This window comes from Malus domestica, chromosome 07 (assembly GCF_042453785.1).
Source record: "Malus domestica chromosome 07, GDT2T_hap1".
Taxonomy (NCBI): domain Eukaryota; kingdom Viridiplantae; phylum Streptophyta; class Magnoliopsida; order Rosales; family Rosaceae; genus Malus; species Malus domestica.
Window position 1 is genome coordinate 21689564 of NC_091667.1, and position 19500 is coordinate 21709063.

At 37.6% G+C, this 19500-nt stretch overlaps 3 protein-coding genes across 4 annotated transcripts; all 3 read right to left on the reverse strand.

Annotated features, from left to right (window-relative positions):
* Positions 1-332: 332 nt before the first annotated feature.
* Positions 333-3191, reverse strand: LOC103439340 (histone H3-like centromeric protein CENH3). 2 transcript variants are annotated; one of them, XM_008377891.4, is made up of 7 exons: positions 2818-3191; positions 2672-2709; positions 2266-2308; positions 2057-2175; positions 1542-1616; positions 866-941; positions 333-618 (listed from the first exon to the last, which is right to left on the reverse strand). In XM_008377891.4, exons 1-7 carry the CDS (start codon positions 2849-2851, stop codon positions 563-565), a joined length of 441 nt encoding a protein of 146 aa, XP_008376113.1. In that variant the 5' UTR covers positions 2852-3191; the 3' UTR covers positions 333-562. The 2 variants fall into 2 exon arrangements, with proteins under 2 accessions (XP_008376113.1, XP_008376114.1); XM_008377892.4 differs by having other exon boundaries at positions 2672-2703; positions 2818-3119.
* A 1073-nt stretch (positions 3192-4264) lies between these two features.
* LOC114826069 (rhodanese-like domain-containing protein 4, chloroplastic) lies at positions 4265-7973 on the reverse strand. The gene is made up of 8 exons (XM_029105740.2): positions 7070-7973; positions 6360-6462; positions 6184-6270; positions 5675-5749; positions 5500-5574; positions 5092-5172; positions 4745-4978; positions 4265-4625 (listed from the first exon to the last, which is right to left on the reverse strand). Exons 1-8 carry the CDS (start codon positions 7687-7689, stop codon positions 4578-4580), a joined length of 1323 nt encoding a protein of 440 aa, XP_028961573.2. The 5' UTR covers positions 7690-7973; the 3' UTR covers positions 4265-4577.
* A 655-nt stretch (positions 7974-8628) lies between these two features.
* LOC114826070 (uncharacterized) lies at positions 8629-12704 on the reverse strand. Its single transcript, XM_029105741.2, has 8 exons — positions 12302-12704; positions 11978-12051; positions 11443-11523; positions 11012-11096; positions 10642-10739; positions 10339-10426; positions 9501-9849; positions 8629-9063 (listed from the first exon to the last, which is right to left on the reverse strand). Exons 1-8 carry the CDS (start codon positions 12551-12553, stop codon positions 8810-8812), a joined length of 1281 nt encoding a protein of 426 aa, XP_028961574.2. The 5' UTR covers positions 12554-12704; the 3' UTR covers positions 8629-8809.
* Positions 12705-19500: the final 6796 nt, after the last annotated feature.

A 19500-nucleotide genomic window follows, 5' to 3' on the forward strand; every position in this document is an offset into this window, starting at 1 on the left:
TTGCATCTGTAGAAGAGTTTGTTTCTCGCTTGCGGTTGTGAGGTTTTGAAGAATATTGGGGGTAGAGGCGTAGAGGTTTGGTACAGCTAATTAGGGTTTGAGTTGGATAGCGCTGGCGGGGAACTCAGGACTTTCTGCCAAATATTCTAAACACGTTTGTATGCTTAATTACATTTATACAGCAAATATGTTTATACAGAAGTTACCTTTGCACCCAAGTTACAATATCCTTTCAAAAATTACCATATATGTCGAATTAAATAATACTTGATAATGTATTCGCAACTCGAATAACACTTTAATCCCAAAACGATGAATGATCGGTCCACCAATTGCAATAACCATCCTATCATTGAAATCTGACATGGAAATCCAGAATCACAGGCAGTTGGTATACAGATGATTCGAACTACTGCGAATGAAATCTGCCTACTTCCTAGTTCTGAGAATTTCTAACTACAACGAGAAAAACAAATTACAGCTACTGTGAGAGAGCAAATGCTGACTGTTTCTAAAATTGTTACGATCAGTGATTATGGAGTCAGTTACTGTTGTCATGCTCTCACCAGATCCTCCCCTTCCCTCCAATCCGACGAGCCAACTCAAAATCCTTCTTCACTGAGGATACGAAAGTAAAAGAAACAGGTTTGTTAACAATTATATTGTACAATAACGGTAAAAACTGTCAAAGACTAACTGAAACTTGAAGTGGAAGATGAAACAGTGAACAGACGGTTAATCCAAGACATACAATAAGTAATAGTGCATCTGAGGACAGCCCCATTGAGTTTTGTCAAAATCCACTACCCAAAAGAGTGCAATTTTTTTCATTGTTTAGGTAGATATAGATCTCAAGTTTGCTTACTAAGAGTGACCCGCTTTGCATGAATTGCACAGAGGTTGGAATCTTCAAACAACTGAATGACATAATCCTCTGCTGCCTGCAAAAGAACAAAATTCCAATAGGCATGACTGATTTGTCTCAAATAACTCATAGTAACTCCTCCGATGGACTGCAATTTAGAGGGTTATGGTTAGATGGTATGCTTGGATTGGGATAACGAGACAAAATTCCTGCAACCAAGTCCAAGCAATTCGTTCTATAGGCTTCATTTGTTGAGTTGATTTGACGAAGTAGAACAATAATGGTGGTAACGAGAAACTGCTGATTGTTATCAGGAACAGTTTTTATTGCAATAGAACGAGTAAGTCCTCAAAGATCATGGGTTGGCACAGCAATGGCATTGTGTGATCAAAGCATGGCAAGAAGCAGATGGGCAGCTGAGGAAGTATCCAATGCACTTCCATAGATGTTAATGATACTTATGGCATTATCATCACTCATCCAGCCAGCATATTTTAACGGATGGATAAACAAAGATTATGCTACAACTCGCTGAAATTACAATGCAGAAACGTACCAGTTTATCAAACAGACAGAAAAGGAGGAGGTGGGGGTAAGAAAAGTAGCATTTGCAAGGTTAATCTCTTACATACAACTAAATTCACTTGCCATAAAATAAATAACAACATATATTCACCTCTTGAATTGCTAGTAAAGCATCAGGCGTCCAACGCTTAGGCTCTCTAGACACAAAGTTGGTGATTTCTCTTACCTACAAGGAAATAAAAGATTGTCAACCTTGTGTGATCAAACCTTGCGCATAACTAGTGCTTAAAATCTAATAGATAATATCACCAGACGTGAACCACACAAAAACGAAGCACATTCCATTTCACAATCCAATTCTAGTCTCACTAAAAAAAGCTTAACTCTGAGATTGCAAAGATGTCAAGGTCAACTTGTTTATACAATACGAAATGAGCTAATCAAATCGACATCAATAAATTGGATCTGTGATTCTGGGTTTCCATGCCAACAAAAAAAATACATTCTCTTGATTGTGTGAAGAGAAAATTGCCAGAACTAGCAATAACACTACCCAACATTTCTTTTCAGGTTATCCTTCGGTGCACGCCCTCATGTATATCTATGCGCACATGCATGTGTGGGTGCAATTCTGTATGTATAACAAACAGGGAGATAAGAACTCACAGTTCTGATGAATGGAGCAGCTGGGATAATCATCTCAACTGTCTTCTGAAGGTGACGAATTTCCCGAAGAGCCACTGTTCCTGGCCTGTAACGCCGCTTCTTCTGCTGCGTTCCTGGACCTATAGACATAACAACAATAATCATTCAGAAACAACTTACTTCCACTGTAGCATCATCACCACCAGCACCAATGAAGAAAACATATATACTTGTCGGATTTGCCTCGGGCCTCCTCGTGCTTCTAGAAGATTCCTTCAGTTTATTGAAACAAAAAGGGTTAAAATAAAACGCATCAGGAATGCCAGATTTAAAGATATGAATTGTCTTCACCAGATTACAGATGAGTGACAAGTTTAATAGTTTCCTACTATTTTCAAGAAATTAAACAACAGAGAAAATAACGATAGGGGTCAAGCACCGTTTGGCTAATAAGAAATTTAGGCAAAAAAAATTAATAATTTTTTAATTTTCCAAATCAAATTTCTCCCAATTCCCCTCCTCCCAATTCTCATTCCCACATTTTCTCAGTAACCAAACCTAGGACAAGAAAAATCCGAAACTAACGAGAAATTGAAGAGTGAGAAAGATAGAGAGGGAGAGAGAGAGAAAGAGTACCGGTTGAGCAGGTGAGGCCACCGAGCTTCGGCCTGCAGCTGAAGGCAGAGAAAATTAGTTTCAAAAACCACAATCGTCAACAAAATACACATACATCCATACATTGGAGAGAGAGAGAGCAGTTTGTGCGCGAGTAGCTTTCTTGCCTTTTCTTCCGGCGGTGTGTTTGACTCTCGCCATTGAAGTTTTGGTGAGAAGGAGGAGGAAGGAGCTTCTTTGCTGGTGTAAGAAGCGACGTCGTCTCGCTGATTGTTTCTAACTGTTGCAGATCCAGAGAGGCGTCGTCGGCTCCGACTTTAAATTTCAGTTACTGAATTTTTGTATTTGAAGTGAAAAAACCTTAAAAAACTTCCCGCTCCAGCCGGTGAGGCATAAAACGACGCCGGACGAATTATTTGGGAGCCACCGCAGCAAAATCGTCTCCAACGGTAGCATTTGGACGTTGTACGAAACGACATGAGTCAAACGGCATTTCTTTTCAACAGTGACAACGGTAGGAATTGGATCCGCTCTGGATCTTAATGTCCGGAGCCTAAGGATCAACACATATGGGCTGCAAAATTTGAATTTGACGGTCTCTATTAACTCATTTTGTTGGCCCACCACACACAAATCAACAACTATGATTTCTTTTACACACCAATCAGTGGCCCAAATGTATTAATCCTTAGATTGCAGACACTAAGGTCTGGAGCGGATCAAATTCCAGTTTTTTTCAACGTTTGCATTCACAACGTGGTAAGCTTATTGCGGTAGAAAATTTTGATTTACTGTCACGTGATATTTTTAAGTTATTAATGCTGTAATACTTACATTTATTAATTAAATCTATATAATAAGCCTCATGAAACATTGAGTGTGTAGTTCATTCATTCATATTATAACATTTAAATTAGTAAAATCCTGCGAAGATAATTCAAAACTTTCTTAGTCTCACATGAGACTTGGTTGAATTAACAGTTTGAATTGCTAACATGCAATTGACATTAGCAAAAATTCCTTTTTCAAAATACCAATACCTTGCTTGTGGCGATGATTTGATTAAAATAGATAATTCACTGGATTCATTATATGCTGACTGAAAAAAAAAAAAAAAATAGACGTCAACTTCTAAATATTGTATAAGTTGAAGGTAAAAGTAGATTAGTCAACAAGTAACCACATCCCTCATGATGGAGATCGGAAAAAATAAGCTTAGTTCCCGACTTTTCCATCTTCTGCTTTTCAAGTTAGATAACATCAAAAAGTTGGCGTTCATTTCTTCATTCAACTTTAGGCTGAATCTCATTTCTCAAAAGTTGGAGAAATTTTTTAGTATGACCGTCACACGGGGTGAAACACCACGTATCTCTATATAAATGATGGGATATATGTGTTAAAAAGTTAATAACTTAAAAATTAAAATTTTCCACCACTTACATAAAAACACGTGATATACCATTTGTGTTCCTGTCACAACTAAAACTTTCTCCAAAAGTTGGAGCTTATTTTTTGTCTTGATCCAATAAAATATTGCTGTAGTTCTTATTATTTTTAGTATTGGACCAGAATAACAGACAAACTAGCTCTTAGGCTAGCAATTAAACACACATATACATTCCAAAAGTCCTAAAGATATCATATTTATAGTCAATCCAAACAGAGCTTACCCATGAATCACATCTACCCAAAGATCCACCTGATTACAAACAGTACATTAGAATTTAAGCAGTAAAAAGTCAAAAACAAGAGGGATACTTGGTGAAAACTATTTTATCCAACTCATGACAGTGAATTATCTTCAGACAAATGTAACCTCCAAAATTTCATGTATCACACTATCAGGAGCATACATAGCTAAGAGTGTAGCCTCCAAAATCGTTCGTAAACAGCTTGCTGTCGAAGAAGCAAGCTTTAAACAACGCCTCTAGGGCTGCGATGGTCTGGGAGATGCCGGAGGCTTGAAATCCGGATACTGCAACCATAAAAAACATGAAAGAAAGCAAGATTGGTTAGTTCTTGCACAAAATAATTGATCATGAGGGTTGATATAAATGAAAATAAATTCAAATAGAAAATAAAGTGAGTAATTACATAAGGGAATGGGGAAAGTGGTTTTGAAATCCCAGGAAGTGATTCTGCTTTAACTTCTGGTTTTGGTACTGAATTTGGTTCCGGGGTGGCTTCTGTAGCTGCTTCTACTTTTGGTTCGACCACAGCTTCTGCTTTCTGTACAGTATCACTAGCAGCAGTAGGCTCTGGAGTTGGTTTTGCAGGTGCAGGAAGAGCCTTGCTAACAGTTACTGGCAGAAGAGCTGTCCCAATTTGCTGAAATTCAAGGCGGTTGAGGATAAAAACAGCAGAGTTTAGTATATTGTAATTGTCAAAATAACTAATCTGTGAGTCAGTGATGAGGGAATCCGTCATTTTTAGTCTTATACCTTTATGTCATCGACGAGCTCCTTAGGGGCAACCTTCGTGGTCAAGAACTTATCAACTTGTTGTAGAGTTTCTTTTCGATCCTGTAATAAAAGCAACTTAGGTTATGACAATGAAGTTGAATGCTAATCCTTGGGACCAGAATGTAATATGCTTTCAAGGCCGCGCTGGTTAAAGATGTTTATGATTAATAGACCTTCATATTTATGACGAGCTAGACGTGTTTCACAAAAATTACTAAAATGCAAAGGCTGCAGACTGTTAGAACAAAATAACTAAGAGGAAATATGGAATAATATAACTTTTGGCCACTACGCGTTATTTCAGAGACATAAAATTGTCTTATCGACCCTGATAAACATTCCATCACAATAACTTCTTGGAAGTATAAAAGAGAATAGGAGACTCACCTCAGCAAAAAGGAGTTTCTTGCTCGCAAACTGAACTAGTGCAGCTGAGCCTAAAACTTGGAGGATTGTTTCTAACTAAAAAGATGAAAGTGCAACAGTCAGTTCGAAAGATCTTCGAGAAGGATACATGTTACACCAAAAGGAAAACAAATAGATCAGCATGGATGGACTTTACTTCAGTAAAAGCCAATAAACCCAATCCGGTTGCTGCGGCAACCCCAAGGGAAAGAGACAAGGTATCTGAGCCCTCCTGCACATAATTGACCACATAAACATATAAGAATCCTGTTAAAATCATATAAGTACATCAAAATTCTTTAGAACATAATCATCAACGAGGGAATCCATCACTGAAAACCAATAAATTTGCTCGTCCCAACCCATTTTCAGAATGGCACACATCAACAGCTTTCTTGTCCCATCTTGATGAAATATGTAAGCTAGGGGCGGGGGGATGTTTCAAATCTTTATATACTTCTATCACGACCAATCTGGCTTTTCGTTTATGATTTTCTACTAAACTTTTTAGACTAACTAACATGTTGTTATTTGTGTTCAATATATAAACTTCAATATAACATCCTTGCTCGAAAGTAGGAGACCAAGTTGCACCTTACTGTTCAATAAGAGAATAGATTTTCACATGTGAAATATCAATCAACAAATGAAAGTCAAGAAAATTACTCCAACTGCATCATTAAGAGCATCTGTTAAATTGCCAAAATCAAAACTCAGTGCTTTTGTTGGTGGTGTCCAAGGAAGACCGCTGTTCTGCAAAATGATATTTCATGTCAAGTACTAAAGCTCAATAAGACTCGTATGGAAACAAAGATTAGCCGTGGAAGGGCAATGGAACTGACCACCCATCCTCGTGGTCCTTCAGCACCATCTTTAATAGCATAAGCAGCTTTGAACCCATTTACAGTGACTAATTCTGCAACCAGCTCGGAGTTCTCATCAAATCTGGCTTCCATCAGAACATTTGCAGGATTAGCTTCACATATTAGCTTTGGGAATAACACAAACGTCACAAGCATGTGAAAAATGAACGTCAAGGAAACAACATTATAATCAGAATCGATTTTATGGTAAACTAGAAATGGAAATGTCAACAAGCAGTTTCTACATGAAGTTATTCAATTAAGCTTTCTTCCGTCCCCTTTCACGCCACTGATTAGAAGCATTGTTTTCAAGAAAGGGATTTGGAATGTGCACAAACCGGAGTTGATATTTTTGCACTAACATATGACAATTTGTATGAAATTCTAGGAAACCCAAGGTCTTTTATGTAATACTAGCAACTGAGTTTTAATGTGAGAATTCTCTACTCCACCGTCCTCTTCGAAACTAAATGGTAATGTGAACTGAATTTTTCTTTCGCCGTCCAAATAGTGATCTCTACATAAACCAATTGCATAATGTACACATTCTAAGGTGATGTCAATTCTAGGCACTTGATAGTAGCTCTTGATTGTGAACAACTGCTTCGAAATAAGCTCAGAAATTGACAATTCATGATTCGTAAAAGAATGGGGAAACGAAAACTAAAGAATCGGGTTAACAATCTTACTTATCGAGGATGAACAATGTGGTATTTTCTGGCTCCTTGAACTTCAAAGAGAGTTTCTTCAAGAAACCCGGCTTATCTTCACCTTTGTAAACAATCGACACCGCCTTCTTCCCCAAACCCTTGACATCCGGAGTACCAAACTGCCTAAAATCCGCTGGCGATCTTATATCAAGCAACTGAGCATTGGCCTCCTCACCCAATTTTGCATAAGCACTTCTGGCAGAGTCAACACCAAACGGCTTAGGAGGCTTCAGAACCTGAGACAGAATCAATGGAACCGCCAAAACTGCGAAACCGCCAGCGACAACTGCAGGATTATCGGTCACAAAACTGATAACACTGTCAAGAACCCCACCTACTTCCAAGTCTCCACCTCCACCACTCACAGTCTGCCCCAGTGCTTCCTCATTTGACAAAGCCTTGGCAAACCCGGCATTGAAAACCGAAGATAAGAGCAGCAAGCCGCCATGGAAACTCCGAGATGAAGACTCTTGTGAAGCTTTCAAACCTGTGGGATGGGAGAATTTGGGAAGGGAAATGGAAGGCAGTGATGGGATTTTTCTTCTGTCACCAAGAACTGATCTTATGGGGGTCAAGCTTGCTGCATTGAAGGCCTCCATGGCATAATTCTAGTGAGAGAATCTAGTGTGAGAAACAGAAGAAAAATACTCTTTTTAGTCTCAGAAAATTGATGAAAAATTGAGATTGAAGTCTCTTTGTGCAGGATATTTTTTTTTTTTTTTTTTTTTTTGTTTCTTTCTAAGGATGATGGAAGGCTTTACGAGCCTTAGCTTCGGTGGGTACAATTTGGCTGCTGCCTTTTGGGTGGAGGGTGGTGCTGACGTGTCATGCAAGATGAGAGGTTGCCCATTGAGCAATTGGCACATGGCGAGTAAGGATTGCGAGGTTGTTGATCACTTGATATTGTCTGATGGCTGGGATGATGACTTTGGGTTGTAAATGTTTTGTGTGGCTGAGAAAAATGTCACTAGAAGTCTTGAGAAACTCTGCAACGAAAAATACGTTTAGAGTACACTCCGCGGGTGCAGTACGGACCGCAGTACAGTTGATGGTGGCTGCCTGGTGGAGAATTCCCGAAGAACGTTCATACAACTTAGGGTTAGTTTAGTATTGTTGTGCTTTAAAAAAAAACTGTTGTGAGAATAAGCGACTGTGTTGTGAGAATAAACAGCTGTGAAATAAATCAGCAGTGTTTGGTAAGCTTTTTTGTACAAGTGTTTTTAGAATAAAAAACAGTCTGATAGTAGGTCTTTTCATTAAAAGAGCATGGTAGCTCCGTGTGCTTTGAAAAAAAAAACCAATTTTCCAAAGCTACAAATAGCAGCTTCAGCTTTTTCCTTTGATTTCAGCTTATTCTCACAGCAGCTTCCAAAATAAGCCTTTTTTTCAGTTTACCAAACACCTAAAATCCTCACAACTTTTTTTCATAGATGGTTTTTTTTAAGCACTTCACTCCCAAACCACCCCTTAGACTTGTTATTACGGTATTCCAAGTTAACCACACACCAGCATACAAAAAGATTAAGACACATGACAAGTTTGGCAATCTATACTCGTTTGCAGTAAGCTGTAATCCTAGTGTGCTTGAAATGTCGGACCAGTTATAGAAGATAGATCGAATTCTTCAAATTCTTGTCACCCCTAACTAAAACTTTGTTAGACCGAGCACATGCCCAAAATGTATAAATTATGTTACATGTGGATGATCAAAAGACTGCTTTACAGAAGATCGAAAAAGTAATCCAAACCTTGCCCAATTTCCCAAATTGAGATGCCGCATCCCCATTTGCGAGCTTCCTCTAGCCGCACAGAAATTGACATTGGTGATGGATAGAACACAGCGTGGTAATTACTTTCATCATCGGAGTAAAAGAATAAATGTTCTGCGCTGTTCTTTTCCCATTCCAACTCGGGCTTGTGCTTCTCCAACAAGGACAGGTAATCCCTTCCAGTGATAGCACCACCACCAGGACCTGCATTTTCAATAACATAAAAAGACTCTCCCTAAAATGTGGAACTACTAGAGAATTCAAACACATTCAAGCAAAAAAAAAAAAAACTTCAAGAGATGTCCTAGTAAATGAATTACCAACGATTTGGAAGCTGGAGACAATAGCAGATGCTTAGATAAAATTATCAAATGCACAATGTTAAGATGATCAATCCAAACCCCATATAGTCGTCATACAAGACTTGTTAAGTTTATTTACTCACCTAGGTTCAATTCCTTTCCAATTCTAGGACAACCACCAATAGATTCATAGGACAAACAACATGGGAACTCATAAGGAGTTGACCCATCATATTTCACTCCCCATGGGCAATAACACGAAACCATAAATCAAATATGGATTCTCCAACGCCAATGAACAACACAAATTGTACAAGTAGAAAAGAAACAGAATAATACCTCCTGTGAGGACGAAATCATTGCCGTAGAAATTGATGCCAAGAAATATCTTGCAGGCTAGAGCACTGTTTTTATTGGTACCAAGGAGCAGCTGCAGGGTAGAATGAATCCACTTCAGAGGTGCATTGGGACCAGGATTATTGGGTCCCGAGAAATCATACGTCATAAGCGAGAATCCATCCACAGCATCATCCAAGCTCTGAAGATCTTTAGGTCCAAAATCATGCGGTTGGAGCTTCTCTGAATGTGGCGGACCAATAACATAGACTAATTGCAACCGTTGCTTATCATTCCTCTCTAAGCTCACACCATGTAATGCATCACCAAGCTCTTTTATAAACTGCAATGCCTGCACGGGCAGAATAACAAAGATTCTCAGATGTTATATAATTTGAGGAGAAGATACATGGTATCACTTTCTAAAAAACAGCACCAATGAATAGCCACAACAAATAAGTTCATTAGGCAACATCTACACCTCCAAACAATATTGACTTTCAGCAAACTTGGATGTAGGTACGAAGAAGACAAGTTCTTGTTATATTTGGTAACAAAGTGACTCCGATCAAAAGATTTCATTAGCCCGCTAATACAATTTCATATATCCTTGATCTTTGTATTAAGGAATGTATATTAAACAGTTGCATCTCAAAATAGCAAATGGAATTCTAATTTGGAATATTGCAGTTACAGTTGATCAAAGTCCTGACACGTCAACATATATGAATACTATATACTTGTGAAAGGTATAAAAATATTTTCAACAGACAACAAAAATGACTTTTATGAAACATTGCCATCATTTGCCTAGTTGGGTCATGCAAAATTAGTACTTTACCAAATTCCGCAAGCTTGGATCATGCAAAATTCTGTAAGCTGCCCACCTTGACCAAGATTCCAGTACAATACCGTCATATCTCATCTCCCTGATCAACGAAAAAGCCCCCCACAAAATTAGTACCTTATCTGCGTTAGATATAAAGAAAAATGACCAAAGTTTTGGACCTTTTGGTACATACAGACTACAGAAATCATTAAATAGTAAACGAGTTCAAAAAGATCAGAAGCCAATGGGGTAGAATTAGGACATAATATCTCAATAAAACAAACATATAAAAAGTACTCTAGGTTGGAGGCCTACTTGCACTCGTTTACTATAAGATTAATAGCTTTACTCCTCTGCTTCTTCTTTGTAAGCAGCTCTGCTGGAAATGCTTCCAGAACAACTCTAGGCAATACCTATACATTATGGAGGTATGCTACAGATGAGATTACTAACTGATTGAGATAAAAAGTGTGCCACAACTACATATAAAAGTGCAGAACATATATCGACGACTTATAACAAAGAATTTAAATTGTTTCTAAGTTGACAAACTGTTGAAAAGACCTCTCAAATTTTATTACATGACTTCCCACATTCAATTGTGAACAATTGATGTCACAGCTGTTCAATATTAGTCAAATACGAAAAAGTAGTGAGAAGGGTGTTAAAGAATTCTTCTTCATACCCAAGCATCTCCTGCCATCCTTAGATCTGAGATCCATCCCATATCAGCATTATGCCTACCTTCCAGAATTAAGCTGTTGCCTTGGCTGTTGACAAAAGGGGTGAAATACTGAAAACTTATCCAGAAATAAAATAGCTACACAAATCTTAATTATCGCTTAATTTTCACAAATCTACAACTTACTGAATCTTAACAGATATTCCTACTATCTCTAGAGGTTGAAGGTCATAAATGAGAGGATTATCCCCAACCCCCACAGCCAAAAAGTAATCCTACATTAAGTTTGATTCCGAGCCAACTTTATTTAGCAGACAGTTCTAATCTAGAGTTTTGAGAATAGACACGTCAATGGTCACGTATATAATCAAATAACTGAGCAGTACATCAACTACTCATATCACTTTGTCCAACCACGAAAACTGGGAGCATACCTCTTTAGGTCATACCAAATTGGAGATAAATGAGTAAACTTGGAGTTGAACCATTTGGCCATATCATAGCCCTTAGAATTCCTGTATAATTTGACATGTGAGAAGGAGTTCGCAAAAATTTCAAGCTAATTAATGCAAATACGTCTAATATGATTGTATGAGCAACCAACCAATACAAATTACTAACCTAGGTATTATAGAACAACAACCTTTAAAATGGAAAACTTTACCTAATCACGTTAGATCCACCAAGCTATATTAAACCAAAAAGACCGGCACTTTGTAGTTTGTATCAAAGAGAGACTAATGGATCAGTTCAAACTCTACTACTTTCTTTACTATGATTCCGAGTGTATTTCGTTACCAAATGAATTCCTCAAATTTTACATATTCTTCAATTCCAAGTAATTTTTTTTTGCTTCTCATATTTGAAGAAATTCTCGTTGTATTTCATTCCAATCCAAACAGCTTGTTAGAAAATAATACAATCTCATAAATTATTATATAGCCAAACAGATTGAAAGACATGGCATACCATGGAGTAATGTAGGCCAATACAGGATATACAAAGTGCCTGCCACTCGTATTTTCGGAAACCTTTCCATTTTCCTGAATTTTTCAAACCACATTATCAATAAAAACACTGTAAGATCTAAATTTTCTGTTTGGCAGCTGACAAAAAGTTTGAATCGAAGCCAAAAATAAGTATAAACACTAAGGTTTCGTATCATTTCGTGCATTTCTTGACTAATAACAGCTAAAATACAGCAAACGATAACTTCAATTCGTCTTAATTTTTCCCGCATTTTCTAGGCAATCAAACAGACAAATTGCAGAAATCAATAGGGAGGGTACTTGCAGTGAGGATCTCCTGGTAATTCACATCAGGTTTCACGATTCCTCGCTCGTAGACAGCGTAATTCGTCGGTTTCGCCGTCGGAGCATATTTGATGCGGTAGGCGAGCACGGCGGTTGCTACAGCTACGCAGAAGAAGAGGACGAAGGTGACTATGTGCTGCCCGTTTGCGTCGCGGAGTTGTCCCGAAGGTTCTACTCGGTCTTCGCCGCGGTTCGAACTCGGTGCGACTCGGCGCTCTCTTTTCTTGGCCATTTTTGAGTCGGAAGGCCCGGAAAGTTCAACGGACGTTTACAGAAGCACGAGAAAGAAAGATGGTTTGTTGACGATGAATGACATGTCGTTGTTCATGCGGTTGTGTGTAGGTACAATAAAACGCCCTGTCGTTGGAGTCCAATCCCTCCTCATTGATGATTCGTAGAATTACAAATTAAGAACGGGAACTTTAACGAAAAACATCCGGTACTGTTCACTTTAACGAAAAATTATATTTTTACACTAAAAAGCCAATCATGATACCATTCACTTTACCCTTTATTTTGTCCTTATCATTAAAACTCAAAGTTTTCAAACCATTTTCATTAGTTTTCCTATTAACTAACAAATGAACAAAGTAATGTTGTTATATATAAATCAATGACAACCATCTTCTACAGGATTCACCGTCAAGATTCAAGAAGAAGGGAGAGGCTCCACAACCCTTACAAAATACAAACTACTTCAAAGTAACCAAGAGTTTCAACTCTTTTAACGCTTTTTTTTTCCCAAGTCAAACCAAAAAAGGTTCTCACTATCTATCTCGAAAAGAAGTATGTCATCGTCCTTGGATAACACTAAAGGTGTGAAACGGTCATAGTAATCGATGTGTCGTGCACGGACTTCTCAATAGAAAAAAGCAAGGTCCAAGCTTTTGTCACTCCATCCATATTCCTTCATAATCCAAACATCATATGGAAAGACTTCACCGTGGCAAATACATAAATAGTCTCCCAACGAATTTAGAGAATTTGCATGATATTTCTCATCGACAGGAATTAAAAACTCACGATATATATTTCCATGTCTTTCCCTTGCTTCATGCCTTCAAATTCCAATTGGTGTATTGGAACTTTATTTTGGTAGAAGGGGACAGGTTTTGAAGAATGCTTTATTTGCTACTCTTCACCCAAAAATTTATCATATTTAGTGGCGACAATCGCCAATTCTTGTAGCTCAGTGAACTGTACATCATAGAACTTCTTCCTTAGAGGTAACCTCAAAGCTTTTTGAGCAATGGCTATGAGCTACCCATGGTTTATAGGAAATTGGCACCTCATTCTAGTCTTCCTGAATCTCATCATGAAGTCTTTTGTGGACTTATGTTCATACCGTTTTGACTTCCACCAAGTCATTGATAATTACTTTAGGTTCCACACTGTAAAATTGCTCATGGAAAGCCATATTCATTTACCCTTAGTTGGCAATGGAGTTAGGAGGTAGGAGAGAATACCACTGAGAAGTCAGCTCAATTAAAGAATCCCTAAACAACCTCAGCTTGTAGCTGCTAGCTTTTGTTCATCAATGTATGGAGGGTAAGGGTTTTGGTAGGTCACCCTGAACATTAGGCGGGCATATAGCCTAGCATTATGCATTATTAGTCTCCTTAAGTCAACTATCTCATTCATTAGTTGCTGGTTTGCCACATTACTTGGCAAAGGTGGAGATATTCCTTACTTCGGGCTATTTTCAAAGTAAGCGGGCATCTCAAGCACTGCCTCGGGCTGTCCCACCTCTCATTTTATTGACCATAGGTGGAGGCCTATAAGGAAGTGGTTTAGTGACTATTGTGGGCATACCATTTCCACTGGCTCCTCCATTTGAACTAGATGTTAAAGCATTAGTTCCATTTTGCTCGATTGTGTTTCTTGACATGCTTGTGACTAGGACTATCTCCGGCAAATTCACCCATGTAGGCCCCTTCTCCTTTGAGATCTGACTATTGAGCAAAAAATGTACGAGAACAAATAATTCACTCAACAAAAGTTCACCCACATTCCTTTTTCTAAAGTGGAGTCGTTTAGAAGAGCCACCACATTAGCTCTAGTTGAAGACGTGAGACTTTGGGATTTTTTGGAAGCCAACCATCTTTTAAGTCTTAGAACGTGGTTTGATCCCACCATCCCCTATTTTTTAATTTTTTTGGACCTGTAAAGCACTTGTACACTTTTTTTTGTAAGGTCGATTATTTATTTTCTTTGTGAAAATAGATGGTTCAACAGTTGCCCCCTCAAGCATCATGTATAAGAATTTTTGTATGCATGAGCCTTGATAATTTTTGTGGGCTTGAACTGATGTATTATGCCTTTCTTTTGCAGATATGAATATGCACGGACATTCGTTTGTTAAGCAAGCTTTTGATAAGAGACAAAGAGCATTTTCTACGGGCCAAACGTAAGACTGATATCTTCTGTTGGACTTTATCAAGCTCGTTGTCCCTATGGAAAGCAGAGTTAGGTGGCGGACGTATGCCAAGTGAATTCCAAATTTTTTTTTTCTCAGATGATGGAGTTATCAAAGCTTGTAGGGTTTAGGCAAAAAGTTTGATGCCTGGTCTTTGATGGATGTTAACCATAATGAGCATGGTGATACTGAAAAGAGACACAAAAAGCCTTGTCCCCTTCGAGCTTTTTATCTATGAAGACTTGCGTATCAAACTCCTTTTGCAATTTGATTTCACTATGAATGAGATATATTTACATATTCTTCCGACTACGCAGCAATTTATTTGCAATACTTTTGGTGGAAGGAATATGTTTTTGGTGATTTATGACTGCATCTAATTTTTGGGTTAGATTGCCTACTACCCCGTTAAGGAATCAAGTCAAATGCAGTTCATCCCTTGATTTTCGGGAATTTGGTTTAAACTGCTGCACCTAGCTTTAATGCCAGGCTACCTACATACCTTTTTGAAGGATCAAGCCATACATAGTTCAAAGGAAATCATTTTTTCCTTTGCTTGCGTCCTTTATGTATGGCTTCCTCTTAGAGTTCGTTAGGCACTGTTTAGGCATAAAGCTTCTTCATAAGCTTTCCATTGACGCATGGGTATATGCATTTCCTACTGGTGTTAGAGAACTCATAGGCACATTTTGTGAAGACTTTAGTGACAATGTATGGTCTTTCCCATTTAGCGTTGGAGTTCATCAATAGTAGCCTGCCCCAATCTTTTATTGCAAGTGCCCATGGTCGTGTGTTGTGGATAAATTCAATTGATTTTTCACCATTATTGTTAGCCTTCGTAGCTAGCCATGCAATATGTGGGCTTGAACTCTCATTGTTTCATTGTTGACATATTTTTTCAGATCCTTCTTCTTGAACTTGACATGATTTATCACTTTGGATTGCCCTCATGGGTGATGTGTGTTAGCAACCTTGACTTTACCCTCAATATAGCGTGCTTGTGATTTGGTATTTGAGATGGTATAATCTTTCCTGGCAAGTTGTTTGCACCTTGTGGTATTTTCTTTAAAAGAAGCCACCCTCACAAGCTTTGTAGTGATTAACGTGATTGGGGTTGAGCCAATCACAATTTTAGTTGTGGTGCAAGCTTTATCATCTACAAGTGCGTTGGTCTTGATTTTTTTTAAGTTACTCCCGGGAACAGATCCAGTGGAGACGGGGTGGGGCCTGTAGCTTAGAGGATTAGGGACTCAACAATTTTTGGCCTTCATGGCTTTTGTTGATGCAAGTGGAGCCTTAGCAGCTACAGTTGAAATGCCTTCAGTAGCTTCCACGAGAGCATCTTCACATATTTTCTTCCTAAGAGCTTTTAGGAACTCGTTTCTTCACATTTTTTTGCGTTCTTTGATGGAATCTTCTTCTACATGGGCTTCATGAATGTGATAGCTGCCTTGTTGGCTTCAACTCCAGGAGTTGGCTTTTGGACATTGAGTGAGACTGGTGCTTAATCAAGGATAAATGACATTCGATATCCAGCTAGCCTTGCACGTCCAGCCTTGAAATGAGTTGTGAGAAGCTCATGGAAGTAAATAAGGATTTGTGGTGCTGTCTCGTTTCTTATAAGAAAATATCCAGCACACACAATTTCATTTATTCATAATTAGAGATGAAAAGATGAATGGGTCCCACCGAATGTGTCAAAAATTATGTTAAGCAAAAATTGTTACGAGAACAAATAATTTACTCGACACATATTCACCCTTGTTCATTTTTTCCAAAGCGGAGTTGTTTGGAAGAGCCAACATATTGGCTCTAGTTGAAGGAGTGGGACTTTGGGATTTTCTAGAAGCCAACCACCTCTTAAGTCTTAGAACGTGGTTTGATCCCACCATTTTTTTTTTTGACCTGTAAAGCACTTGTACACTTTTTTTTTTTTGTTTGTTAAGGTCCATTATTTATTTTCTTTGTGAAATATATGGTTCAACATAGTCCATGGGTGATCACTGGCTTTTCTGAGATCGGACCATAGATGATCACTAATTCTTCTTTGCCTTTTCCTCTTCTCCATCTCTCATCGGTCAAAGGTGGAAAAGCTGTTGCAATATCTTATTTCTCCAGACTCAATCCCATACCTTCCTCAGCTAAGTTGTTTTTTTACTGCACAAGTTGGTGTGGAAAACTCCACTTCTAACTTCCTTTGTAAAGCCCTAGTAATTGAACACAACCTACTAACTTCTCCCCAAGTTTCCACATAAATCTTCTCCATGCTCCTCAGCACCTGGATCATAGTAGACTGCAAATCTTCATTTGTCACTCTATTGCCCTATCCTTTTGATTGAAACGGGCTCCTTGCCATCTTAGGACTCTATGAGGAGGTTGGCTCTTCTTGTTAGTCTGTCATCTGAACCCCCTTATGAAGGTAAGGTAATGCTTTGTATCTTCTTCTATAATCTCTATTACTTTTGCTTCTTGACATGCAACACGATTAGTCCCAGCAGGCATGCCAAAATTATGTTTGCCTGGATATGTGCCTTGCACAACTCCCCCTGCATGAATGGTGGACTCTGGTGTTAAATTTGAAAGGTGCCTTAGTGAAGCCTTTTTTAGGATCTTAGGCTCTCTTACAAAGTTAATAGAGTGTCGGGTGTGCCATCGTTGGTTAAGACCAACAGATTGTAAGTTGTTTTGTGTGTAGGTGGATCAATTACTTGCACCATAAGATACTTGAACCTCTTTAACCAAAAGATTGTTTACAGAAGGGTTAAGACTATAATAAGTTCTTTTCTTTGCCTTGAAGCCAAGGACTTTTAGTTTGTGCTAAATGCTAGGTTGATATGAATTAACAACAACAATGTGAACTAATTCATCATGGTTAGTTGAAAAGAAATAAAACAAAAGTAAAGACAAGCAAATACTAAGTCATTATTTAGAATGAAAAGCTTGTAATAATCCATAAGAAATGAAGGGAAATGACAATACAATGTATGTAAAAGTGATAATTGATACGATAGGCAACAAATATAAGGGTTTAAACAAAGTTTCAACCTCTTTGGCCAAGGTTGGTTGCCTGTCAGACACACTTCTCCTAGTTGTAAATTACAAGCTTGGTGAAGAGAAAACAAAGGAAATAATAACAATAGAATCGATACCACAAATGGAATGTAGCAGACCTAAAAACTATAAAGGTTGTGCCCGGACTACAAAAGGAATGTAAGGAAAGTGACAAAGCCTTTATGGGTGTTTCTGAGAGTTGAACGAGTGTCTTTTCTTGTTCTTCCGCAGCTTTTATAGAGCTTTCTTCGTGGAGAGTTAAGCTTTTCTAGTTCTAGTACATCCCTTATTTGCCAAGTAGCTGATGTGATTATTGGCGAGAGGCGAGCTCCCACTTTAACAGCCTTCTTTGATCACTTTGAATTTACGAGTTTTTGTCATCAAAAAGTACCTTTCCTACAAAATTCCCTCTTACTTTGAATTTACGAGTTTTTGTTGCCCACAACTTCCATGTGAATCACAGCTCCTTTTGAATCATGGCGTGATATGCGCGACTTACACATTTTAAATGTATTTATATGCATAAATTGACAAAAGGTAAGTCAAATATTTGAAGTAAATGAATAATCTTAGATCATGCTAGAAAAAACCCCTCATAAACCAATTAAAGTAATTGAATTCACATAATAAAATTGGTCTTTATAGAATTTACATTAAGAATGGAGAAAATAATATTTATTAAACAATTGATTGAATCACAATATTGCTAGCCCATTATGAGGCTAAGCCCACCTCCTTCCTCTTAGTGTAGATAACATCGTTTGTTAAAATAAAAAATAATAATCATTTGAGAACTAATTTAATCATATTATTATCCGCGTGTGAAACACCTTTTTTATAACCGGCATTACACACCTCTTAAGATATTTTGGAAGTGTTTAAAAAATAAAGAAAATAATATTTAATAAACAACTTATTGAATCACATTATTGCTAGCCTATTGTGAGGCTAAGCCCACCCCCTCCCCTTTAGTGTAGATAATATCGTTTGTTAAAAAAAAAATCATTTGACAACTAATTTAATCATGTTATTATCTGCGTGCGAAAGACCTTTTTTATAACCGGCATTACAAGCCTCTTAAGATGTTTTGAACGTGTTTTAAAATAGAGAAATTGAATCACATTATTACTAGCCTATAGTGAGGTTTAATTAAAAAAAACACAAAAAACTAATTAAAATGACAAAAGCATTTTTTGAATCACGGCGTGCTACACGCTACTCACACGTTTTAAATGTATTTATATGCATAAATTGACAAAAGGAAAGTCAAATATTTGAAGAAAATGAATAATCTTAGATCATGCTAAAAGAAACCCCTCATAAACCAATTAAAGCAGCTGAATTCACATAATAAAATCGGTCTCTATAGAATTTACATTAAGAATAGAGAAAATAAAATTTAATAAACAATTGATTGAATCACATTATTGCTAGCCCATTGTGAGGCTAAGCCCACCCTCCCTCCCTTAGTGTAGATAATATCGCTTGTTAAAAAAAAGTTTGACAACTAATTTAATTACATTATTATCCACGTGCGAATGACATTTTTTTTATAACTTAAGATGTTTTGAACGTGTTTAAAAATAGAGAAAATAATATTTAATAAACAACTAATTGAATCACATTATTGCTAGCTTATTGTGAGGCTAAGCTCACCCTTCCCCTTTAGCGTAGATAATATCGTTTGTAAAAAATAAAAATAAAACAGTCAT

Coding starts and splice junctions, on each gene's coding strand:
- LOC114826069 (XM_029105740.2), bottom strand. CDS start 7,689: ATGGAGGCCTTCAATGCAGCAAGCTTGACCCCCATAAGATCAGTTCTT. Junction 5,750..6,183: donor CTCTTAATGATGCAGTTGGA/GTAATTTTCTTG, acceptor AATTATGTGCAG/GAGGGCTCAGATACCTTGTC. Junction 4,626..4,744: donor CACTTTCCCCATTCCCTTAT/GTAATTACTCAC, acceptor TTATGGTTGCAG/TATCCGGATTTCAAGCCTCC.
- LOC103439340 (XM_008377891.4), bottom strand. CDS start 2,851: ATGGCGAGAGTCAAACACACCGCCGGAAGAAAAG. Junction 2,176..2,265: donor GCCCGAGGCAAATCCGACAA/GTATATATGTTT, acceptor TTATGTCTATAG/GTCCAGGAACGCAGCAGAAG. Junction 942..1,541: donor CTTTACTAGCAATTCAAGAG/GTGAATATATGT, acceptor GTTCTTTTGCAG/GCAGCAGAGGATTATGTCAT.
- LOC114826070 (XM_029105741.2), bottom strand. CDS start 12,553: ATGGCCAAGAAAAGAGAGCGCCGAGTCGCACCGAGTTCGAACCGCGGC. Junction 11,524..11,977: donor TTGGCCTACATTACTCCATG/GTATGCCATGTC, acceptor CAAATTATACAG/GAATTCTAAGGGCTATGATA. Junction 10,740..11,011: donor GGATGGCAGGAGATGCTTGG/GTATGAAGAAGA, acceptor CATAATGTATAG/GTATTGCCTAGAGTTGTTCT.